The following is a 26,481-nucleotide window of genomic DNA, read 5'->3' on the forward strand; positions in this document are numbered from 1 at the left end:
TTAGCCAGCCGCCCTTAGTGAGTGAGTGTGTGTGTTGCGTGTAGCTGCAACAGCAGCCGTGACCTTCAACCTTTTGTTGTTGTTGTTTCTGGTCGTCTTCTTTAGATATTTTTTCACAGGCCATTTCAAGTCGCTGCTCCTGCTGTTGCTGCTGCTGCTACTGCCGTTGTTGTTGTTGTTGCTGTCTGTTCATCCTGCCGTCCTTTTTTGAGCATGTTAAAAATCGCGACATTTTATCCAGAATTTCTGGCCGGATTAAGCATTTTATGACGGCAAATGCTGTCAATAAAACGCTAAGCGCTTTCCGCTAATCCCCCAAACTGTAAAATCTAGCTGCGTCTGAAGCAGTCTATATGTATCTGTATCTGTATCTGTATCTGTATCTGTATCTGTATCTGTATATGTATCTGTACCTGTATCTGTATATGTATCTGTACCTGTATCTGTATCTGTATCTGTATCTGTATCTGTATCTGTATCTGTATCTGTATCTGTATCTGTATCTGTATCTGTATCTGTATCTGTATCTGTATCTGTATCTGTATCTGTATAATCTATATTATCTTGCTAGACCCTTTGTTGTCTCTCACTCTGGCTTATTTTTATTGTTTCTAGCTCTTCCTTTATTTCCACCCGCCGCCATTTTTTATTGATCAATGAATTCGGCAGAGTAACAAGCCCTCTTCACTTCCCCCTCCTCTGCCACGCCTGCCAGCTGCTTTATTGAAATGACATAGAAAAAAAAATGAATTCAAATGTGAATCCGGAACTCTGAGCCAAATATAGCTCGAGTCTTTGAGTATCTCTCATGGATGTAGCTCTCAGTGACAATGCAATCAATTAGCATACAATTAAAAAATGCTTAAACAAGGAAATCAACAGCAGCAGATGCACAGCAGACTCAGTCCATGTAGCTGATGTAGAGGATGTATCTGTGGTAGTAGCTGGGGATCTATCTGCATCTGTATCTCTACAGATGCGTCGTAAGTGGTCGCAGATCAAAGCGACGACGACAACATAATTGCTCGTTCACTTCACAGTTTTCTGATGACTTCGACATGGCCACAGCAAACACTTAATGCTCCATATATATTTCGGCTGCACTGTGAGAAAATCTAGGCTGCATTCTGTTGCGTATGCTGCACGTATATTTGTTGCAACTGCTTCACATCCACAAATTTCTTGCGGTGTAGCTGCTGAATTTGTGTCTTGCATTGTTATAAATTGTATCTTTTATGTTGTTGCGGCTTGTTGCGACTGCTCTGGTGGCCCTGCTCTCCCTGCTGGCCCTGGTGGCGCCACAAGCTCCTTTAACCGCTGACTGCAACGCTGCTAATTGAGTTTTAAGTAGTTTTGCTGCTACGCAGCATCCACTTGAGCGCAGCGGAAGTTTAAGGTCCTGCTGCATTTCCTGCTGCCGCTTGCCCTTGACTAGTCCAGCTATCACTCTCCCCTTCTCTCTATCTCTCTCTCTCTCTCTCTGTCTCTCTCGATCTGTGTGTGTTTGCCTGAACAAAGTCAAACTCTAATCCACAAATATTTTCAACTCTTTGGCACTAAATCGCTGCCTCTAATCACTTCCCCGAAATGCATAATTGTGCCATTGCTTTTGATACGCTAACCGAGAGACAGAGAGAGAGAGAGAGAGAGAGCGGGACCTGTATCCTTGGCCAAGTCTATTTCACTGCCCGCAGCCAAGTGCCAAATCCTGGCAGAGACAATGCCAACAGAATGAACGACAAGTAGCTGCGAATTATCAATCCTATCATGCTTTTATGGCCAGCCCAACTCTTCCACAGTTCAGCGAATTTTTGCATTTGCATACCCAGCAGCGGGTCGACCCGGTTCGGCTACCCCTTTTTGGGCGGGTTGTGCGCGCCGCGCTGATAATCCTTCTAAATGTTTGCATTAATTTCGAGGCGTAAACGGATTAGGGCGTCGGTACTGGGCGTTACCCGCAGCCAGCAAAACCACCGAGGACACCGACTGACCGACTCGCTGACTCGCTGACTCGCTGGCTGACTGACCTGCACCGGCAGCAGCAGCCACGCCTCCTGCTGCCGCTGAGGCTGCTGCTCCTGCAGGAGTTTTAATCCTTTCGCATTTGCGCTGACTTCTGCACTAAATCTGCGCCTAAGCCGCTTAACCCGGGCGAACGGGTTGCGCCTGCGACTAACGGGATTAACTCCGATTACTCCAGATGATCCGCAGAAGTCAATCGGCTACAACAACAGCAGCAGCAGCAGCAACAGCAACAGCCGCCGTCGCCTAATTGCAGCAGCTAAAGTAAATTTGTGAAATCCCCGATGCAAATCCAAGTTTCAAGTTTATCATCCGTTCGACTCTCTGTTTATTTGTTTGTTTTCGTTTGTTTTGAGAATTTCTGGCAATTAAGTTGGCGATTTGCTGCGCCTATTTCTGCAGCTCGGGGCGTGGCGCAAGTCGGGGGCGTGTGCAATATACCTGTTAGCCAACAGCAACAAGCAGCAGCAGCAGCAGCAGCAGCAACAGCTCTAACAGAGTTGACTTTCCACTCAAGGTCGAGTCGAATCAGTTTTTTAAGCAGAACTCACTGTTTTTTCAGCGTTTGACAACAGCTAATACTGCAGATTATGCGAGGATTATGCGTTGATTGCGCGCAATTATCGTGTGCTGCTCCTGCAGTGCCAGCAGAAGGCGGAAGGCAAAAGCCGAAAGGCGAAAGGCCTTTACGATTCACGCTAAATCCTTTGAGCAATCCTTGCGTAAAATTTCATAACCCTACACAACTCTTAGCCAAAAAGGATATTCGTGGAAGTTCGCACATCCTTCCACATCCTTTTTACCTCTTGCCAATCCGTTGGCTAAAAAACAGCCAACGATTTCCGCATAAATCCTCAGGTAAAATGCGAAAAACAAAAAACAAACAAGCAAATGTTTCGCAATAAACACGCAATGTTTATATAACGGGTTTTTATGATATATAACTGGTAAAAGAAGAAACTAAAGAGGAAAAGTTGAAGCCAAGCCATTTTGTTTGTGAATTTTCCAAGTTTTTCACTGTGCTAAAAATTGACGTTAATTGCAATTGCAATCGCTGGCAATTATAAACGGCGCAGATGTGGCTGCAACAACAGCAGCGGCAACAGCAGCGGGTGGTGGCTGAGCGTGGGTGATAAATGTGCGTGATTTGGAATGAATGCGCATCGATTAAAACCGCAAGGCAATCAATTTGCGCCTTTTAACCGATTCCGACGCCAAATTGGCCTCGTACACACAGCCAATTAATGTCAGAGCAGCAACAGCAACAACCCTCTGAGCAAAACAATTAACACAGGACAAAGGGCAACGGGGTCATGGGGGGCATTTCCAGCATTTAGACACATTCCGCACGATAAACCCAGCAATAAAGTCAAGCCGAGGCGTTTAATTGCTGTTGTGCTCGTCAGTTGTCGGCTCTTCCTTTTTGATTAAACGCAACGCGCGGCACCTGTAAAATGGCAAACGCCAGGCAATGGCTAACGGTAGTAACAGCATCATCGTTGTACGCATCATATACCGCAATGAATAAGTGCCTATAATTGGGACTTTTAGAGCTTATTTGCAACGGCGACGGCCATTTTAATATGCCAAGCACATACAACGGTAACGGCAAAAGCTGCTTATATGCGCGAGAGAGCGTAATGTAATATGCTCTCACTCACTCGCTCTTCTTCGCTCGCTCTCCTGCGCCGACTCACACGAGCTGCACACTGATTGGCTGCTTGTGGTTATGGAGCCATTGCTCCATTTTGTTAGCGACACGCCCTACGTTGGCGTCGCCGTCGGCGTCGATGCCGCTGTTGTTGTCTGTTGTTCGCTGCCGCTGCTAAGAGCTAATAAAGTAAAATGAAATAAAATGCTGCCATAATTGAAGTCGTTAATGCTAAAACCATGAATACTAAAAAGTTTTCATTTACTGCAGCTCAGTTGCGGCTGTAATAACAGTAAATTGCATTGCTTCAATGACGGGGTTGATGTCCAAAGACAGCGTAATAAAACGAAAAAATATATATCTGCTCAGCAGCAGTAATAATAATAACCTTAAGCTTATATACCTTAAACTTATAAATATATGAAAATTTTTCTTTGATAGCCCGAATATAACGTAATCACGTAGTTTTATGCTTACGTGAACCAAAAATAGCGTAAGGCTCTTTAAATTTTTTAGTACACGTACACGTTTCATAGCACCGAACTTTGGCACCTAATGTAACTTTCCTTGCCACTACTCCCAATAATAGTAGCAGTACGGCAGCACGAAATATTGCCACTCAGATTTTAACACAAAGTGTGACCGTCGTAAAATAACAGAGTTGCACATTGGTAAGTCATCGATAGACAATTGTTAACAGTGCACTTTGAGGACAACAGTGCACCAACATTCGGCTAACATCAGCATTTACGTTAACATACATATTCGGGAAAAAACATTGGAACGGGTTGGACGCGGTTAGTACACTTCTGCATTTTTCTGCGAAAAAATTCAATCAAAGCGGAAAAATAAGCGGTATTTACAGGGAAAATCGTTTTGCGATTATAGTAGAGATTTCTTTGTATCACGCGGCTATTGTTTGTTTTCGTTGCATCGCGAGGCAAAGCAACGCCAACGAAAAGAAAAAAATCAGAAATAAAGTGCGCTAAAAAAAAGTGAAATCTAATGCTAAAAGTCAATTTCTTATAGCCGAAAACGTGATTCACAAAATAACCAACAGGGCAATTAATTTTATGTGACGAATTGTTTTAAATAAAAAATGGGAACGAAAGTGCAACAAAACGACAACGCTGCCGCCGCTGACGTCGCAGCAGCGCCAACGGCAGAAGCGGCCGCCACCCACAGCAACGCCAACGCCACAACAACAAGAACAACAGCAGAGCCCGAGGCAGAAGCAACGGCAACGGCAACGGCAACAGCAGGCCCAACAACACCAACGCATATAATGGAGGTAAAGTCACAAACGCTGCCCACACATGCAGCAGCGCCGACGCCAGTGCTAATCATTCCTGCCGCCCAGGCTTCCACGATGGCCACAAATGCCGCCAAAAAGATACGGCGCGCCTTCTCCATGCCACGCAATCCGTTTCGCTGGTCGCGCAAATTCAAGACGATCGGAACGACAGCCGGCAGCGGCGCCGGAGTCGCCGACAGTGACGGTAACGTTGGCAGCGTTGCCAGCAGCACGGCAATTTCATCCTGCGTGAGAGGCGGCCGGGGACGTAGCGGCAGCATTGTAACTCTCAGCAGTTATGAGGCGACTGCCTCTGATGCGCCCATTGACAAGGACAAGCATACAATTGGCTCAGATAGGGCGGCGACCATTGCTGTCGGCAACAGTAGTAGCAGCAACAGCAGCAGTAACAACAACAACAACAATAATAACAGCGGCAGCAACAACAACAAGCGTGCACGTGCGATGCGTCGGTCGTCCTTCAGGAAATTTCTGAATCGTATCGCTCAGCACTTGAGCGCAACGGTGAATGTTGGGGTAAGCACTAGAAATATAACTGTAAATTTAAACAGACAGGCACACATACATGCATTTGTAATTATATGCATATGTATGCAATATTTGCTAGAGTGGGACTGATTTCTATGCGTGACACGAACGAGCCGCTCACGAAATTTCCTATCGCATTAGACAAGTTCCACGGGCGCCCATCTCTAGGGTGCACTACTGTCAACTACTTCTTTGTAGAAATGTGTGTACATATTTTCGCTTTCTTTGTTCAACAGCAGCCGCTAACTCCCCTTTGATAAGCAACGCATTCCCAGTGCTTATTGCCGAGTGCCGAGTGCTGAGTACTGAGTGCTGTTGTTCATCTGTGTGCGTTTGTGTGTGTGTGTGTATTTATAAAAACATCGTTTGGTGTTGGCATTATCGTGGCCTTTGTTTTGCTCAGCATTGCCGCAGTCGCCGCCTCTGTCGCAGTCGCAGTTGCAGCCGCTGCCGTCGCCGCCTTTGTCTTTTGCGCTTGCACTTTGCTGCCTTCTTTACTTTTGTGCAATACATTGAAAGTTTTACACATGCTTGAATAAAATTAATAGATGTACAAATGCATGCATACATACATGCACATGAGTGTCCTGCATTGCGTGCAATTGTTCTTGCTGTGTGCTGCTGCCACCCACTGGGCGGGCCATACGCTGGCCAAATCGGCTTTTGCCACGTTTCCATGTTTCGTTTGGGCTGTTGTTATTTGTTGAGCCGCTGTCTGCTGAGTCACACTGAAATGCGTGTTGATAACAGAGACAACGTATCGTCGTATACAAATGTCGAATCAATCGGCGTATTGCTTTCGCTCATCGTACGCCTGGAGTCTAATAAAACTCATGTACAGCCAGACCCAGGCAGCAAGGAAGGAAGAAAGGGCGAGAGAGATAGAGAGAGAACGTGCGAGTATATGTATGTAATTCACATAGTAATGTTATCTTAAAGTGTATGTGTATTTATATATGTATGTATATAGGTCAGGTTTACGAAACGACTAAAAAATACTAAAAAGCATATGCAAAAATGTTAGTTAAACTGTTAAAACTTTCTAACATTTCGTAAGCCGAACGAGTGAAGGAGTGAGAGGGAGAGGGAGAGTAACTCAAGTGCGACTCGTCTCTGCTTATTCTTTATTTTATAGACTTTAAAATGTAATTAACATGCTGACAGCGCATGGAAATTAATGTTATTTTTAAACAATTGCTGTCTCATTATTATTTTTATAATTTATTTCGCTGAGACCCTAAATTTGTTGCAGGTGTTGGTGTTGGTGGGCGTTGTGGCAGGGTCTCCCATTGTGTTTCATTTCTGTTTTGTTTTATTTTTAAAATATTGTGCCCCCAACAATTGTTCAAACAATTTGTGTAAATGTTGGCAACATTCGTGGCTATATATAATAATAACAATAAACAAATAAAAACAGGCAGCGACAAGCTCGGCTAGAGCAGCAACAAGAATAACAACAACATATCAGAATAATAACAACAACAAAGCGGCTCGAGACAAAAGTTTTTTTAGTTCGTGCGCTATTGGAGCGTAAAGAGGCAGAGGCAGCCACAGCTGCAGCTGGCGCCCAGACAATGGAGACGCCCAGCAGTCCTGAAGACAACTCCTCGCGGCAGATTGACAAATGTGTGCCACGCTTCATCATCTGGAAGAAAGAAGAAAGAAAAGCCTGAAAGGCAAGACACACAAATGTGACAGCCGACAGTTGTATACACTTATGCGTACAGTGGGGCATGCGCTGCACTGAAATTCAATTTGCGCTAACAAGTAAGACACATACATATGCACACGTATACATATATGTATGTGTCTGTGTTGTAATAAGCATGTAGATTAATTGTAGAGGGCAAGACCTTAGACCGTTCGCTGCTGACCTTTTACGCGACTCGAATTCCTAAGCGTTAGCACGAAATACACAATTTCAAATGCACGAAACGAATTGAATTGGAGGCAACTTCAATGATGATGATGATATATATATGACTATATTATAAACATGCATATAAATAGTTACAGTGAAAGCTCGACAGAGTGCACTGAAATTACAAACAGCTAAAAAGGGTTTACTTGCACTAAAGCCTCTGCTCTAGGCAGCTGTTCGTTAGCAGAGCTTTCACTGTACTCAGCTATATTTTGTATTTGGTTTCTTTTTTCTATCTTAAGTGAAGGCCTTCTGTCATTAACCAAGATTTCGGCTGTGCCACCTTTCACCAGCTGTGGTGAAGCAATTGTCCATTGTTGCGGCTGCTATTGCTACTGTTGCTGCTGCTGTTGCTGTTGCTGTTGCTGTTGCTGCTGATGCTGTTGCTGCTATTGCCGTTGTTATTGTTATGATTACCTCACATTCCAGCTGTGAGCCTCGACAGTTGATTTATGATTCACGCTTCAAGCATCTCGCATTGATTTTATTCAAATTGCCTATCCGCTGCAAGTGCAAAGCGAATAAGCTGAAACAACAACAAAAACATCTACAACAACAACAACAACAATTCAATTTGGCTTATTAAAATGCCAATTGGTGCATTGCGCGTGGGCCGACGTCGCATTGTGCAAAAATTGCATGCCAAAAAAAAAAGAGAGAAGGAAAAATATTGCACATATGACAAACGGCCGCAAAATGCCTAAGGCCGGCAGGCGCAAAGGGGGCGGGACTGAGCTGGGAACTTGGTTAGCTAGACGACATTAAAGTCAAACAAACAAAAAAAACTGGCATTCAATAGGGAAACGTGCAACATGAATTTCACACGCTTTGCCAGAGCAGCTGATGATGGCAGCGTGTCGAAACACATCTGCCAAACATCGCATGAACTAGGCTAAAACTAAGCCCTAGTAGCATTAACTAAATTAGCCACAGGCAAATTCTGTACTCTGTACTCATGTCTTTATAATATATATTATATAATATCTCTACTAATATTGTTTATTTTTTTATTCAACATCCGAAGTTTATTTATTCGTGCTGCGTCGTGTCACGACACGCAACGCGCTCCGCGTTTATAACAACACGTGATTTTCTTTGTATGGCTGTATTAGGGTGCGACCAATCAGGAAGAAGGTGGAGGCGAAAGAGGGGCAGCGGGTTTCATTTGCAAGCCATTTCCGTAAGCTTTTGGCCGCCCACCGTTAGACATGGAATACTATGTAGCATGTTGTTGTTGTTGTTGTTGCTGTTGTTGCACTTGTTGATGGCCGAGATTAGTACGTAACAGCGTGTGCCTACTCACTGTCTCTGTCTGTGTGCGTGTGTGTGTTTATTTCGCTGCTGATTTTCTATGATATTCACCGTAGTACGTTTGCTCTGTTTGTCACTGTGTGTATTTCGCGTATTTCCGCTAGGCAAAAACTAACACGTAACGTTTTTTTTTTTTCGATTGTTGTAGTTGTGCGAATTATTTTGTCTGTTGTTGGTTTTTGCGCACGTTTTGCTACTCACTCTCTGTCTCTCTCTCGCTCTTCCACTCTCCGGGTCTCTCTCACTCGCTCACTGTTGCTCTTTTGAATTCGCTTTCAAGGTAAAATCAATTGAGATCAAACTAATTGAAAATGTTTTTCAAAACGGGTGTTGTTTTTGCTATTTTTTTTTTTTTATATCTATAGTATATTTGTGTTTTTCGTGTGTGTATTTTTGTAGCAGCATATTTTCATAAACAATTGTGCGGCGCGCGTGTAAAAATAGTTGCCTTGCAGCATTAACAACAACAAGAACAATATAAATTTGTGAAACTATGCGCTAAACTAGTTGATTGGCTAAATAAAAAAATATACAAATATATATACATATGTGAACTATGCAAATATACACACAAATGTAGAGAATGTCATGCGAATCGGATCAGATCAGCCGACACAGTTCATTCACTTAAGCGGCAATCAGTGCTGCCTGTGACTACTGTAATTGTCCGGTTTCAGTGTTGCTAAGCTCAGTTAGGTAATCAACAGCTAAAGTTGAATTAACTTAGACACACAACTAATCTATTTATAAGGCTCCTATCAGTTGAGCAGGCTAGACGTAGACTGTTCTTGAGAGATACGAATCATCTCAACTTACAGCTTAATTTAGTTTTTTATTCAATTGAATATGATATTCATGCGTTAAGAACTAAGATTAAAAGATAAAGATAAATATGCATATATGTATGTATCTATATATCATTCTAGATTAGCGTGGAATGTATATAGCACTCAGCCTTGTTTGCGCTCTCTTTGCTAGCTTCACTTTCACATCATTCAGCTTTTGTCAGCAGATACGAATCTCTTGCACTTTGGCAAATTAAAGTTTTCAATCATTTTAATTCGTTTGTCAGTTTTATTTATAGCAGACTATGAAGTGTGCTTTTAATTGTTTACATGTCTCAATAATATTTCAATGTACAATTAAAGCAATGACCCTGAACTCTCTCAGTTAATGTATTTATAAGTATATTTACCCAAAAATACAACAAAAGGTCAGATGTCCAAAATGGCGCCCATTTTCTCTCTGAACAAGAAAAAATTAAAATAAAACATAATTATAAAAATAATAATCACAGAAAGCACTCGAATGTTGGCTGGTTATTGTACGCGTATACAAATGTTTAAAAATATATTTATCATACATGCATATACATACATATATACCAGACACATAATTAAAATGGGCCTGCTTTAAAGCAAACATTTTGCTTCACTTCAAGTTAATTGCAGACATAAATTTCAGCTCGCAGCACCTATTATAGTGTCTAGATACTGTTATTATATACCACACATATACATAGATATGTATGGGTATACAAGTACTTCTAGCTGTCATCAAAATTGTCCACGTAACGCAATTATAAGTTGTGTTTGTTATGCAGTCAAGCGTGCTTGATAACCAAATAAAAGTGCAAATTTGCCCAGCTAACTGGACCATTTGTCCTTGGGATATCATACAACCGAAGCAGCGAATAACTTGGCTAACGAATACGTATACGAATACGAATACAAATACTCATAGTCATATTTATATTCAAACATTCGTTTTGTGTATCGCCCTGCTGATAAGCGAGCGGCAATTCACACAGTCAAGGTGCTGATTAGGAAAACCTTGGTAAAAATATCTGTTCTAGAGAACAAAAACGAAAAATGTGGGCGTGTTGGCCACGTGTGGCGCGAGCACCACTTATATAAGCAGCAAAAACAGTGCATTCTATACAAAGGCACACACACATAGATTTGTATGTATATACATATATATTTATAGCAACGATCGCCTGATCAAAACATTTGTCAAGTGTTAACATCGTTGGCTAAGGCAAAAGCATTCATCAAATGACTTAAAGTGTCAAGTGTATTTGCTCGATTGCCCGTTCGATGGAATTCAATTGGAATTGAAATTGGAAACACAATCGTAATACATCAAGCTCTACAACTAATTGCATTAACAAAAACAAATAAATCCACAGAAGCTTTATTTTTGGCTACATTCGAATTTATTGAACTGAGACAACGATCAGACTTGAAGCTACGTAAGCGTCTCAAGAGGTCTACTTCTCTATCTGTATCTCTGACGTCTTTATGACGTCTTTTAATCACTGAATCGTTAAAGTAATCAAACATTTAAACGGAAGCCATTAACCAAAAGTAAACACTAAAACAAGTAAGAACGTTGCAGTCGGGCGTTACCGACTGCGGAATACTCATTCACATCCCATCAACAATTTAGTAGTTAAGTTTCGTTCTAATACTGTAGAATATACAGGTTTTTCCGATTTGCCACGCCCCAACTGGGCGTAGACACCTCATTTTTGGTCAGTTTTTAGAAAGAGATAACGTTACCCTAACTGCAAAGTTTGAATGCTTACCCTAAAAAAATGTGAAAATTACAGGGTATTTTTCGATATGCCACGCCCCTAAAGAGGCGTAAAAATTATTTTTGGGGAATCGATAGAGGAGGCTACCAGTAACTCAACTATCCAAATTTGAAGCTTCTAGCTATTATACTTTAGGAGATATAAACTTTTGCGGTTTGCCACGCCCCCTGTGGGCGGACATATATCCGACAAAACTTTTTGGTCTTGGGTGATCAGTCCGAGTATATATACAAAATTTGAGGTCTCTGCCATCAATAGTGTCCAAAATATAGGAGAATTTAAAAAATCACTATATCTTCAGGTCCGATTTGCCACGCCCCCAACGGGCGTAGACTTATAATTTATCTTCAGACTTTATAGAATCATACCATTAGCTGACGTGCAAAATTTCAGCATTCTAGGTTTACAACTTTAGGAGATACAGTTTTATCCGATTTGCCACGCCCCCAATGGGCGTAGATATATCCGCCATAGCTCGTGATCTTGGGTGGTCAACGCGGACCTACATACCAAGTTTCAGCTTTCTAGCTCTTCAACAAACATGATTTCTGGTATATCGGAAAATGCATTTTCCGATTTGCCACGCCCCTAGTGGGCGGATCGGGAAAATTTTAACACTTTATAAATCGGAGATATACACGAGTATGTGTTCCAAATTTCAAGTCTCTAGCTTCAATAGCGCCGAAATAGATTGCGTTCATACGGACAGACGGACAGACGGACGGACGGACAGACGGACAGACGGACAGACGGACGGACAGCAAGACGGACATTGCACAAAACCAATATACTGATTCACTTTCGTGAATGAGTATAATGAATTAGCAGTCGGTTTTAATGACGAATTTTACTGTCACGTGTGAATATTTTAGTTAACACCTCGGGCAGCATTGGCATAATTAGTAAGTACAATCGCTGAGAGTGCAATAGGTTAGGCATATTAACATTTATACCCTGTATGTGAAAGCTGTTTGCATTTTATAAATCGGAAATCGACTCGCCTGCCTATTGGCAAACTTGTTTATATGCATAAAGAAAGTGGCTTGGGGCATGTCTTTGTTCAAAAATCGTATACAGTTTTAGCTGGGCATTCAAGCAGCCTCTTGCTGTCTGCTCGAGAGTTGTACGAGATCTGAGAAACTTAGGTACATAGTCTCATTTATAAGCCAAAATCAATGTTATGCCAACTCACAATCGATAAGAATTAAATGACATATTGAATCTGCAGTATAGACTTAATGTATATAGGCTATCTACTAGTTGCTCGCCTTTTAATTATCCACTTATGTCTATTAATAAGTTCTAATTTGAACGCTTAGCGTATGACGTTAAAATACAAGGTAAACACAACAAATCTGTAGTAGCTGAACTTTTCGTAAAACAAGTGACTTCAGAAGCTAGTAAATATGTACATATGTATATGTATATCGCATATACATACCTATTATTTATTTTATAAATTCCAAAACAAAGTTGACGAACCGGTAGAACAAACGACGACGGCTCTGTAGCTGAATAGAGCGCTCTGTGGGCCAAGCCTAGTTTTTTTTTCTTTTTAGCTTAAGCTCTGTTATTTCATTCATGCCTGGCATCAAAAAATAATAACAACAACAACAACATCAGCAACGATGTCAATTATCTTCAATTATTTACAATTATTTAATAAAACGTAAGCGTAGCGGCAAACGACAACAACAACAACAGCAACAGCAGCAACAACACTAGTGACTATTGCTGCAACTGCCACTGTCACTTGCTGCAGTTACGTAAAGGCAGCAGCAAAATTACTCATACGACTCATAGGAACGATTACTTTTCGACAGATAAGTAACCAAAGCCTCTGGGCCTTATCGAGAGACACATTTTTTTCTTTTTTTTTGCTGCAGCAGCGCATAAACAATTCGACCGATGGAATTTGTTCTAGATAGACAAAACAAAACGAAATATTTCAAGCGAGCAAACAAATCGCAATATTCGATACCAAATAAATAATATTCACAAACACGTAGTCAGACAAGTAAATCTATATACATATCTGCAGAAGTATATGTATATGTATATAGGCGTCAGTTGTTACGTGAAACCCGACTCATGTATTATTCTTCTTTCTTTATTTGATATAAATAAACAAACAGAAAGCGCATGCAAAACAAAAGATAAACGCGTTAAATATATAAATAAAATGATGATAGAATTGCTAGAGTAAATTGAGACAAGTAGCGACGTAGACGACGCCCACCCGATGACGGCTTCTAAGGCTGGTCAGATCAATTAACGAAAAGAAATAAGAAACAAAAAAAATAATTAACTAAATGGGGCTGTTGACTGCTAAATGCCGTTGTCTCTATAAGATACGTTAGTTAACAGAAATATAAAACTAAACTAAAAGCCTATTAAAATGGGTGCTAATGGAGCTCTCTCTTCTATATATAAAGTATTTGCAATTGTTAGTAATTTTTATTTTAAATCTATGTTTTATATCACTCAATATATGCTCAAATAACTGAAGTTTGATGAGTTGCACGGAAATGAAAAAATTGACGATGATCGTCGCGTGCTATTGGAGATTCCAATTTCCAGTCACTTTTCTAGATGAATCAAGCAGTCAGAGGAGCAGGCAGCAAAGGCTAGAGCCACTCACCAATAGATTTTAGATTTTCAACAATAATATATAAACTTTAACAAGAGCGATAAAAATGTTGGCTCAATTTCGACTAAAGTGCACTTTTACTTATCTACGGTTAATGATCTACAATTTATAATGGGGTACAATCTATAAAGCACTTGTACAATATACGCGATTCGATGCATGATATACAAGTTACCGTCAACGATCTACGATCAACGTTCTTAACTCTACGGTATACAATATCCAATGTTCAATCTGCAATGTACGATCTAGGATCTATGATATGCAATCTTAAATTCCCAACCTATGATCTACTTCTGGACTTAACTCTAAAATTCAGCGCTCATTTTGAATAGAAAAATATTGAAAGCTTCGGATGTTTTCAGTGTAAGCCGCAAATAAAAATAATTTTTAAAAATAGAATTGTCACACAAACAAAAGTTATTTTCTCCTTGTTTATTATGACAATGCAAGATTTATGAATAATCAGAGTCTACGTACCTGAGCTAGAGAATAATGCCTCTATATAAGGTGCTAAGTGATTAACAATGCATATACAAAAAAAAAAAAAAAAAAAAAATGTCCCGGCTTTGTGCTTCATTGTAATTAAAATATAGTCTGATAAAGTGTCTTTATAAATTGTTATTAATGAATTTGGAAAAACTTGTTATTAATTAAAGCTAACTGGGTTCATTGACATTGCGAAAATGAAATATTTAACAAGCAATTTGGTGCTGTTACAAGAGTACAGTAAACATTTCGTTCTAAACTGTTGTCTTTGAGCTGAAAACACACAAACTCTTACATGTGTGTATGTAGGCATATATATCGAGATATATGTATTAAGATATATTGCCGTACCGGTTTTGATGACCGGCTGGCATTGCGCATACGCCGCGTTTGCCAGAATGCGAGCAATGGAAAGAAACGACGTCGCCGTCTCCAGCTGTGTGAGAAATGCTTTACATTTTGTCTGACGCTGGCCATGGCGATTAGGTCACTAGCCAGCGCACATCAGCAAATACATATACATATTTATATATACACATATATACAAGTATAACTGAACATGCGTTTAAAGCAAATTCCACTCAATTTACTTATTGTTGAGGCTCGTCGTGCGTTTGAAATGCCTTTGATTCAGAGAGCCACACCACGCCAGCCCCAAAGTGGGCAGAATTATTTGTTGCTGTTGTTTCTTGTCTGCCTATAAGCTGTGTCTTAGCTCGGCTTAGAGCATTTCGTATTAATTGAGCTTTGTTTAATTGACTAAGCTGCTTTTCGGCTTAATTTGAAACCCCAAACGCGAAGCCATACCCAAGCCCCAAATCTAATCAAATTTTGAATTGACTTAATGCGTACAAAATTGACTTGAGCAAATCTAAACTGGAGCGGCGAACAAAGGTAGATATATTTATGGAAGGCAGAAGAATGATGTAATAAACTGTGAATACTAGGCCGGGGTCTATTGGCTGTGTGTGAATAGATCTGGACTTCTGTTCGAATTCAACCAGATATAGACCTTATTACCTGTATCTATCTACAAGATATAATATCTTGGTACAGCTAGTTCAATTATTCTCTACTTCGTTGCATTAATCTATCCCTATTTGTACACAATTAAAGGGTATACAAAGACTTTACTTTGTCTAGAAACTGACCTTCGTTCGATGGAAAACAATATAAGAATTCACAACTGCAAATTGCATTTGGTTGTCAGCCAGGATATATTCTATGACCTCTTTTCTATCAGCAGTCGAGGGGGGTAAAATGGGGATAGCAAGAGAGGGCAGGGTAAGCCTAGTCAATGTCATTTGGCCATTTGTCGAATGCACTCCGTTCCAATGCCAGTGCAATGTCAATTGAGATAAAAAAGAAAAATAACAACAACGGATGCCGGGTTCACTCTGAAACAAATACAGTATAAATATAAAAAAAAAAAAACACACACACACAACAACAACACAATGCCTGCAATAACTTGTTGCTGACACACTCATGAATGAATGAATGACAGCATTCACAACATTCACATTCGCAACACAATGTGAATAGTTCAGAGTGTGCTTAGGATTCGTTCGGTATCGGTATTGAGATTGCAATTGGTGTCACATGCACTCGGCGCAAAACTTGACAATAAATCGCTAATGACGTTGCTCAACCCGGCCGGATAGTGTACATGACAAAATTGTTGATGAAATTCGAAAGGGGCGAGAGAAATAGAGCGAGTTAAAAGCTAATGACTAAGAGAATCTTGGTTAAATTCAATATATAAGCTGGAATGCATTGATTGAGAATGCTGGACTACAAAATACCCTGAACTGTGCAGAATATGTTGTGGAGTGTATTTTATAAGGAAATATTCTGTCTATACAGAAATATAATAATATTTATTCTGTTTATATTATTTCAGAATCTAAATGTTTATAATTAATATAAAAATGTATAATTATTAATGTTAATGATAATGATGATGTTGATTACTATAATCATTACAATACACAAACTCTACTATGATATTTATGCTTTAACTACATATTTACGCCTTTATCTTATGGTCCTTTCTCTTTTCTATCTAATCTCTTTCTCTTCGGCTTTATCGATATCTCTAATTGTAAATGCAATCAACGCAGTCGCCAGAGAACAACACTGCGCATCGCACAACTTTTATTGAAATCGTGCCATTCTACACCGGATGCTGGCGACGAAAAGAGGTAAAAATAAAAGAAAATAGGAAAAAAAGTAGGCGACCCTTTCTAAAGTTTATATTGATTCCTGTACGCCTGTTTATGCCAAGATCAACTCCGAACACCAACTCCCAACTGATTCCAAGTGCAGCACCCACGCATTTGCTTTTGGCCCGGCCAATTGTATCTAGTTTTATTGGCAGCCGTTTTTTAGTTTGTTTATCTACTTTGATTTCGTTTGGCCCAGAGTTTTGCGTGGGTTTTTGCGTTTCGAAAGAGAGAAAAACCGGCTTTATCTAGCGCTTCTTTTGGGTTTTTTTTTTTAGCTTTTTTCTTTCCCTCTTTATGTTGTGCTGTGTTCCATGACGTTATAAGCTTTAAGACTTGCTCCTATACGCTATGGATCACACTCTATTTAGTTTACTTAACTGAATGTGCCAACTCACACACACACACACACACACACACACACGCTTTTGGCATTTAGCATTGACCCCATAGTCAACCCCATAACCTTTGACCATTTGCCTGTGATTATATATCTTATTCTCCTTTTTGTTGCGCTTTTCGTTCTCCTTACTCGCTGTTTGTAATTTCATAATTATAATTCAACAATGTTTTTTTTTTGTTTTTCCTTCATTTGCAATTCGCAATTGCGTTAAATCCACTCGCACCACCCGATGTCTGGCAGTGGGGCTGGCGTCTTGTTGTAAAGCATGTTTATAATGTCGTAAATCCATTCGACCTGCGCGTCATTTTTAATGACACGTGCGAGCACAATTTACATACTCACTAAATGCACCAGTTGAAATCATTTACTCTATATAAGTACATGTCTAGATATCTATCTCTATAGGGCATTGTTTACACTCTTCATTTTGTGGTGTGATTGTTGTGCCTTCTAATTTTATTCAATCGCTATAGCGTCAAATGGCTGCTGCTTATAATTGATAATTAATTATAATATTGAACTTCACTTGTTTTATCGTCTATCGAACTGAACTAACCTTCAACTCGCTGCACAGGGTATGAATCAGCGATATTTTCTTAAGCTAACGTTTATGTTGTTTCTTAAGTTGCTCATTTTAGTCTCGTTCTTTAGCTAATTTTGTTTACCCTAACTTAAGTTTAATTTGTTTATATAATACTCTTCTTTATTATGAAGGCCTCACAACAAACATTCGAATAACCCATTCATTACCGTATCTCGAATCAATTTGCTTTTCTGCTCTGTATATTTGTTTGCTTTGTAGATTAGCACTGCTACAAAGTAGTTAGCTGGAATAGCTACATATATAGATGTCTGTGTGGCTATATATATGTATATATAATGCATTATCGTCTATGATTCGCATATTAAATATTAGCACAGTGCGGAATCTGTGTTTTATTACGTGATTGTCCGAGTTGATAAGCAGCTCTCTCCAATAGAATTGTTGCTGTTGTTGCATATCGAGATATTTCTTCATTTATCTCAAATTGGCGCTGCTCTAAACAATTTTTAATTGGCAACGAAATTGAAACCCAATTGCCACAAATCCCCCCATTGAATACCAGTGCCCCTCCTCCTTCGTCGCTCGCAAACAGTCGTTGCCCGTTCGCCAGTTCATATTGGCATCGGGCGGTGGAAACGAGTTTCCTTGCACTCATCAATTTGCAGTCTCCAGTGAGTAATCGCAGCGCTCTCTCCTCCTCTGCAGGCGAACAAACATGGCCAGGCGAGCATGGGAAATGCGAACGGAACGGAACGTGTGCCGCCCATTGGGGGCTATCAGTGGCCCGCCGATCAGACGCCCGGCGTAATGGGCCTTAAAAATCATGGCAACACCTGCTTCATGAACGCGGTGCTCCAATGCCTCAGCCACACGGACATATTAGCCGAATATTTTGTGCTGGATCAGTATAAGGTAAGTGAAACAGATTGAAGGCCTAGATATTCTATACAGTTTCCCTTCCTCACCAGGCTGATCTGAAGCGTCGCAATAAGATCAATTCACGCAAGTTCGGCACCAAAGGCGAATTGACCGAGCAGCTGGCCAATGTGCTGAAGGCCTTGTGGACCTGCCGCAATGAGAGCGATCATAGCACCAGCTTCAAGGCCGTTGTGGATCGCTATGGCACACAATTTCGCAGCTCGACGCAGCACGATGCACAGGAGTTTCTCTTCTGGCTGCTGGACAAGGTGCACGAGGACTTGAACACGGCCAGCAAACGACGCTACAAGAGCATCAAGGTAGGCTGTCAACTCATGCCATCGACATGTCTTTATATCCACTCATTGTAGAATTTTCTAAACACACAGAACTCGTATGGTCGCTCGGATGAGATAATCGCCGCCGAGACTTTGGCGAATCATATACGCTGCAATAATAGCTTCGTGCAGGCCGTGTTCCAGGCGCAGTTCCGCTCCTCGTTGACCTGCCCGCGCTGCCAGAAGCAGTCCAATACCTTCGATCCGTTCCACTGCATTTCGGTGCAGCTGCCGCAGCTCACCCAGCTGACCGTCTTTGTGACTGTGGTCTTCATGAAGAAGCAGCCACGCCAGCTTAAGATGGGCCTGCGTGTGCCCGCCGGCTCGCCCATTGTGGCGCTGCGCGAGCAGCTCCAGGAGACCAGCGGCATTGCCGCGGATCGCATGGTGCTGGTGGATCTGAGCTCCGAGGGATTTACACGCGTTTTCTACGACACTCAGCCGGTGGAGACGCTGAGCAGCGTGGAGAACATCTACTGCATTGAGGTGCCCGAGGTGAGTCCAGCGCCAAAGGCCGCACTAGAGGCTGCGCCCGCGAATGGAGCCGAAAAGCCCGCGGCGCCAAAATCAGCTGCCACACATTCCACGGATCTGCTGCTGCTCGTGGCGAATGTGCATCGAAAAAAGGGCGATGTAGGCGAAGGCGATGACAAGGAAACTGCCAAAGATGTGTGCACCCGTTTTGGCGCACCCTTTAGCATGAAGGCGCCCAGAGATTGCAGTTACCAGGACCTGCAGAAGCGCATGCTGCGCGAAATGTCCGCGCTCCTCAAGCCGGAAGTGTTTTCCTATGCAACGCCGCTGACGGACATGTTCAAGATACGACTCCAGGATCCCTCTGCCGATCCGGATACATATCTGGAGCAGGTGGAGCATCCGCTGCTCACCGAAATGATTGACATGGCGCTGTCGGTGCTCTCTGCGGAAGCGGGACCGACACACATCAAGCTGCTGCTCGAATGGAGCGCGCCCGAAGCGCATTTTGTTCAACTCCAATCCGACGCCGACGTTGTTGTGGAGCACGAGAGCGTAGCGCGCCTCAGTGCCAGCAAACTGAACGATACGGCCGCCTTAACGCTGGAGCAATGTCTGGAACATTACACCAAGGCGGAAACGCTCAGTGCTGAAGATGCCTGGCGCTGTCCGCACTGCCAGCAGTATTTGCCTGTGGTCAAGACGTTGGGTCTGTGGTCGCTGCCCGACATATTGGTTGTGCACTTCAAACGATTCCGTCAGCATCAAGCCAAAGGGCCGCAGGCAGCCAAACTGACCACGATGGTCAAGTTTCCGCTGACTGCCTTCGACATGTCGCCACATTTGGCGCGTGGAGTGCGTGAATGCAACAGCTTGGGATCCGCCTTAGAGCAGACGGGCAAGAAGAGCAAGAGCTCCGGTGACTCGCGCTCCTCCACGTTGAATTCGCGGACCGAGCCAAAGGACACGCGCTACGATCTGTATGCCGTCTGCTATCACCAGGGCGACACTCTAGAGACGGGCCACTATACGGCGGCCTGCAAGAATCCGTACGACCGCCAATGGTACAAGTTTGACGATCAGCGTGTTAGCAAGGTGCCCGAGAATGACATCGAACAGGACATTATCAACAACGAAGCGTATATGCTCTTCTATCAGCGACGCAGCGCTGACGCTGCCGCCGAGTGCTCCGGCTCCAGTTCCACATCGGGCGATCATTGGGTCTCACGCATTGCGCCGCCCCCGGCAACTGCCAGCAAAGAGAAGGACAGCGTGCCAACGACATCGGATGCGCCTGAGCCGGTGCCCGCTGTAGCCGAGAAGACGCCCGCCAAGCCAATGGCTGTGCCCATTCCCATACCCATTGCTGCCTGTGAAATTGAGGAGCAGGTTGAAGGTGAGTGCTGCTCGGCTTACCGTCGGAATAAATATTATAATATTTACAATTCTTCAGTTACTCATGCGGAAGCCATCACGGAATCCTCAACTAAGGATGCGCTCAACATTGAGGCTATCGCTTTTGCCGATGCCGATGCTGAAGCGGAGCCTGTCTTGTCAGCTGAGTCAAATGCTGAGCCAGCTGCGCCTTTACACACAACGCCAATGCCAGCCGCTGCGGAGCCAGCTAATGTAGCAACTACTCCTACTATTGAAGATGCTGAGGCCACGCCCATATTTGCCATGGACGAGGACTGCGCTGAAAAGCAGCCGAAGGTAGCGACCGACGACGCCACAGCGCCCACCGTGGCGCCCATTGACGCCGCCAGCGAAGCTCCTGCTCCAGCAGAAGCCACAACCAATGGCCATGCGGCCAGCCCTGGAACATCCTCAGTATCCAGTTCGGCTTCATCGGTTAGTTCGCTCTCGTCACGCTCTTCGCCACGCTCGCTGAGCACCTCCGTGACGGCCGCCTCGACGCTGCAGAACAAGTTCAATGGGCATATGAATGCCGCATCCGCTGCTGCGGCGCTGCTCAATGGCAATGCAACGTCGCAGTTGTCTTCCAGTTTGCAGCTATCGCGGCATGCGATGCAGAACAACTGCAATCACAATTGGTACGGCTCACGCAGCAGCGTCTCGGCCATTGAGAGCGCCACACAGCAGCAGCAGCATCAGCAACAGCAGCACCAACATCAGGCTGCAGCGGCTAGTCTCAGTCTGCGACACTCATTCTCCACCAGCTCCAATTACAAGTTGCGCGAGTGCAGCGAAACGTTGTCTTCGCTCCTGCGCAACTCAGCCAACACCTGCAGCAAGGACACGCTGCTTTTTATAGACCAGCAGAACCATCATCATACGAGCGGCTTGATTGAGGACGATGATGATTCATACATGGGTCGCTCCTTATGGGTAAGTTAGTACCACATCAGTTAGTGAATACGATTAATTAATAACCGATATATGAACTCTCTCAGATTTCACCTGTGACGCCACACAAGTTAATTACCGTCTCCCCCAAGAATTAATGACGATATTGTTATTCGATTTGGAATCAGAATCACTCACACACAAAACGCACTATAGATTTAAGCCTAAAGTTTACTTTATATTGAATATTTCGATCGATGCAGTTGCATCCGTATATACATACATATACACATATAGTTGTAAGCTACAAGATGTTATACACAACGTTTACTTTAACAATTTGCGATTTACAAACATATATACACATACTCGTATATAGCATTAAATAAGCATATACTTATATACATATATATAAGCTAGTTTAGGAGCGAGAGTTAATCAGCTTTTGTTTTTGATTTGGTTTTAAGTTAATTTATTATGAACAAGAGACGATTGTTAACTAAATCGGGATAATTTTTAAAACAATTGACATTGCATTGTATATTATTATTTATTTAGTTTAATGCGAAAGTACAATATGATTTGATTTTTATTTCTTTTCATGCAAACAAATGCAATAATATTTTTTGTTATATAAACTCGATTTAGAGCAGTCCGTGCAAGGCATATATAGAAGAGGAAGATGAAAAAAAAAAACATTAGTTTTCGTAACGAAACCAAGTTTCAAGCTGCGTATTTATATGCATACGTTCGCCACAGAAGGTATGCATATATGTGTATATATTCAATTCAATTACTACATCTAGTATTTGTATTTTAATATTTGAAAAACATACTTTATATATACAAAGATTTAAAAAAAAAAAAAAAAAAAAAAAAACCAGGCACAGCTGCAGATTTCTTTTTCTTGATATATATATTTTAGATCGTAAGAGTTATACATTTTATAATGTATATTGTATGTGTAGGAAAGCATTAAACCAAAACATTATATTGATAACAAATGTTGAAGACTTTGAAACATTGTTTATTGCATAATGTAAAACACTTTATTATTATATATATCAATTATATAGATATATATATACATATATATAAATGAGAATGATTCAACTATTGTATGTTAGGAGCATGTTTATTAATTGATGAATTGTGTAATGTACATTGTATTCATGAATAAACGTGAAATTGTTGGATATAAAATTTGCCAATCTCTAAATTGAAACAACGAAATTTTGTGGAGTGAAGATACATTTCTCTTTGCAGGAGGCCTAAAGGCAGTAACTGCTAAAAGCATCTTCTGGTGCTTTATATCGATTGCCTGTGTATATGCCACATGTTCATGCTACTTGCTCCTAAAAGCATGCCACAGCTCTTGCTGTATGCCACTTGTGCGGCTCTCTCGAAAGTTGTCTTTGAGTTGCTGCTGCAGAACTCTGAGCCGAAGCTTTCTTTACAACTTTCTGCGGCTAGTCGAGTCGGCACTCTAAACTCTCTCCTCACGGCTAACCGTGTTGGCCAAGTTCAAAATCAGAGGTTCAATGTCTGCTGGTTGAGCATTCAGAGGTTCAGTTCATTTACTGCACTTGCCGCGTCGAGTTCTGTGTAGCGCAACACGACAAAGTTGGAAAAGTGACAAAAACAAAAAACAAAAGGAAAATTCTTGTGTGTCTCGTTTTGCTGGGCAACTAAATAAAAGGCTATTAAAGTTGGCCAACATGGATTATCGTTTACTGGTGGTAAGTGCGGCAATGTTGTTAAAATGTATGCTCGAAATCAAGTTTGTTGCCCAAGTCTTTTGTTTTGCACTGGGTTCTGGCATTTACTGTTAGCATAAATTCTGGAGCAGTTGGCTGTTTTTATATAGACATGCTAATGAATTAAAGTGACGGGCCAATCGACCGGAGCTACACACAAAAACACACACACATACACAAGCATCGAGTGGCTGTTATTTAAGCCTGGCATAGAGCAACTTTCCCGTTACCTAAACGTATTTAGAACAATTTAATAGCACGCACACAACACACACACATGCACATACACATACATACACAAAGTAGCGACAAATTCTGGCCCCGTTGAGCAGCGGTGCTTTGTATTAACTCAGCCTTAAATATAGTCATTAGCTGGCCAGCAAAGTCTCTGTCAATTACAGCTACGGCATCAGTTGCAGTTAACTCTGGCTCCGATCGCGGCCAGCACTCGAATTGCAATTAGATGGCAGTCAGAGAAAATGCTGCTGTTTGAAAGGCCAACCATCCAAAAAGGGCAAAAGGTGATCCCAATCGGAGTCCCCGAAATAAAGAAACCGAATCAAACTAGTTTTACGCATAACGAGATGGATATCGAAGAGACAAACACAAACTACCACGACAACGGCAACGCATTGCTCATTAGAATAAACAAGAATTATAAAAAAGTAAAAAAAAAAAAAAAAAAAAAAAAATGAAGTCAAAATCAACAACAGACCGTGGCTGACCCAATTTTCGCTCTTTCGGAATGCCGAATTTTGTTTGTGTGGCTGTGAATCATGTCACGAACGAGATGCAAAGCACAAAAGACCTGAACACCCGCATCCCATACGAAATTGTTGGGCACAGTTGAGTTTCATGAGATTCTCAGAGTGCTGGCCCAAATATGCACACAAAAAATAAAAAAGAGTGTGAGGGAAAAACAGAGCCACCTACTTGACCCGAAAAGCTTGAGACATTCTGAAACTTTTGATTTCATTCAAACAGAGACGCAGACGAAGAGGAAAATAAAGAAGCTGACAGAATTTCAGGGAAAGTTTTTTTCCTCAAGTACCCCCACAATGAGACTAAGATGCAAAAGTCACACTCTTGGTCAGTGCCATTCGTTGTTATTGCTGTTGTTGTTGTTGTTTCAGTTTGTTTATTTTGATGCTGGCGAACAACTTTCGCGCTTTCGCCAAACGTCGGCTGAGAGCGCGTCTTTGTGCCCATTGGGGCATGGCGGAGCACGGAGCCAGGGGCCATGACCAATGCCACAAAGCGAGCCATTCAAATAGCAATTAATTTGATTTATACTGTCGCGTTCTTTATGCACATAAAATTCATATAAATTACACATTTGATGTCCAAACTCGTTTTATCTTTAGAAAATACTTAGCTTTTTGCTGCTCGCTCAGCTGTCGACGGCGCAGTCTGCCCCACAATCGCAAACAGACTACGGCGAGGAGCCGCCGGAGGGCTATTATGCATTTGTGGAGTCTCCGAATGCCGTGCCGCCACGAGTGCGTCCACCGCCGTACACGTTCATCAATGCGGACTGCAAGGATGTGGCCTCCGGCAAGAAATCGGCGGTGTCCGTGCACAACATCTGCGGCGACTTGAATAAGGGACAAATTCCCAAGAATCCGCTGGGCCAGAATGTGCTCGGCGAACCGTATCCCTTGTAAGTGAATGCATATCCTTACACATTCCCATGTAGCATCAATTGGTTTCCCTCTCCCAGCGAACTGATACGCAATCAGACACTTAAGTTCCTGTCGAAGACGTTGCCCGTGCTTAAGGCGGACGACACGCTGCCCAAGGTGACGCAGATCATTCGCGACGAGCCGGTGGATCAGCTGGACAACAACAACATCGATCGGCATTATGCCACCCGCGTCACGCGCAGCTTGCCGGACGGCGTGGTGCCCAATGAGTATAGTTACTTTGATCCCGCTCTAGATGAGGAGGAGCAGCAGCAGAAGAAGCTGCAAGAGCAGCGACGCGCCGCCGAGGAGCGCAAGCCACGCAAGTTCTGCGATGGAGGTGGAGTGTAAGTCCACTTACTCAAATTGTCAAGCTATACATATAAAAGGAGCTCATTCTATCCGATTCTCGATTTCGTTTACAGCTTCTGCACGCTTTATCGCGCCATTCAGGGCGACACCAGCCCCGCTGTGTCCGCCGCACAGACAGCTGAGCGGCGCGAAGAAGTGGGACCCATACGCTATGAGGGACCGCCCACGCCCTGCCCGGCCAAGGTGGAGTATGCCACGCCCGTGTTCGCCAAGAACTATCAGGGCGCCTGGCGCTATGTGGTGCAGATACCCTATGAGGGCTACTTCACGCAGACTGTGGAAGTGACGCGTTGCATCCAGGCACGCTGCCACTATCTGGATGGCGGCTGTTTGTCGTCGCCACGCTGGGTCAGTCTGCTGGTCGCCGAGATTTTCTATCCGAATGCAGAGGACACGGTGCCAAGTAGCAGCACGACGACACAGACTCCATCCGTGCAGGACTTCCAGGCCTATCAGCAGTATCTGCAGAAGCGTGCCGGCGTGGCCACTGCCTCTGATGGCAGCACAGGTGTCCAGGGCGCGGGCGCCCAGAGTGCTCCGGCCGATGCGCACTGCGATGGGCACGATGAGCTGGGCTGCTTCCAGGTGCGGCTCTACTACGACTGGTTCTTGATACCCGGCTCCTGCAAGTGCTGGCGTCCCGACTACTTCGCCAAATACGTGCGCCGAAAGTCTGTCGCCGATTTGTAGGGCAGAATAATCTAGAATAAACTAAACACACATTTAGCATTTAGAGCGTGTGGCATGAAATGCTCATTCTAGCGATCCGACGAACATGGACTGCGCAGAGTTTGCATTTCTTGCGAGCAAATACATGAACATAACTAACATACATACACATAGACACACACTTATGTATGTGTGTGCGTGTGTGCTTAAGTAAGCAATTAGCTATCCTTGACTGAATACGCATTGAATTTCTACTAATAAATATTTCTGCTATAATTGTACCACTGTGATTTTTCTGCTCCAGGG

The 26,481-nt window shown here is 42.6% G+C and overlaps 2 protein-coding genes across 6 annotated transcripts; both read left to right on the forward strand.

Annotated features, from left to right (window-relative positions):
- The first annotated feature begins 4,414 nt into the window (after positions 1-4,414).
- On the forward strand, positions 4,415-23,434 carry Usp15-31 (Ubiquitin specific protease 15/31). Of its 5 annotated transcripts, XM_089471236.1 has the most exons (8): positions 4,415-4,964; positions 5,034-5,504; positions 16,610-16,690; positions 18,364-18,570; positions 18,627-18,896; positions 18,948-20,784; positions 20,842-21,737; positions 21,803-23,434. In XM_089471236.1, exons 1-8 carry the CDS (start codon positions 4,773-4,775, stop codon positions 21,851-21,853), a joined length of 4,005 nt encoding a protein of 1,334 aa, XP_089327362.1. In that variant the 5' UTR covers positions 4,415-4,772; the 3' UTR covers positions 21,854-23,434. The 5 variants fall into 5 exon arrangements, with proteins under 5 accessions (XP_089327362.1, XP_017866382.1, XP_017866383.1 ...); XM_018010893.2 differs by having other exon boundaries at positions 4,415-5,504; XM_018010894.2 differs by having other exon boundaries at positions 4,415-5,504; positions 18,966-20,784.
- spz6 (Spaetzle domain-containing protein 6) lies at positions 23,300-26,456 on the forward strand. The gene is made up of 4 exons (XM_018010907.2): positions 23,300-23,434; positions 24,817-25,112; positions 25,173-25,481; positions 25,560-26,456. Exons 1-4 carry the CDS (start codon positions 23,414-23,416, stop codon positions 26,194-26,196), a joined length of 1,263 nt encoding a protein of 420 aa, XP_017866396.1. The 5' UTR covers positions 23,300-23,413; the 3' UTR covers positions 26,197-26,456.
- Positions 26,457-26,481: the final 25 nt, after the last annotated feature.

This window comes from Drosophila arizonae, chromosome 5 (assembly GCF_054131065.1).
Source record: "Drosophila arizonae isolate 15081-1271.41 chromosome 5, UAZ_ARI_1.0, whole genome shotgun sequence".
Lineage (NCBI taxonomy): Eukaryota > Metazoa > Arthropoda > Insecta > Diptera > Drosophilidae > Drosophila > Drosophila arizonae.

What these genes read in the sequence shown, in the direction of transcription:
- Usp15-31 (XM_018010893.2), top strand. Translation starts at nt 4,773, where the DNA reads ATGGGAACGAAAGTGCAACAAAACGACAACGCTGCCGCCGCTGACGTC. An exon ending in GCGCAACGGTGAATGTTGGG is followed by an intron (nt 5,505 to 16,609) that starts GTAAGCACTAGA and finishes CAATCAACGCAG; the next exon opens with TCGCCAGAGAACAACACTGC. An exon ending in GACGCTACAAGAGCATCAAG is followed by an intron (nt 18,897 to 18,947) that starts GTAGGCTGTCAA and finishes CACTCATTGTAG; the next exon opens with AATTTTCTAAACACACAGAA.
- spz6 (XM_018010907.2), top strand. Translation starts at nt 23,414, where the DNA reads ATGGATTATCGTTTACTGGTG. An exon ending in TGGATTATCGTTTACTGGTG is followed by an intron (nt 23,435 to 24,816) that starts GTAAGTGCGGCA and finishes TTTTATCTTTAG; the next exon opens with AAAATACTTAGCTTTTTGCT. An exon ending in CTCGGCGAACCGTATCCCTT is followed by an intron (nt 25,113 to 25,172) that starts GTAAGTGAATGC and finishes TCCCTCTCCCAG; the next exon opens with CGAACTGATACGCAATCAGA.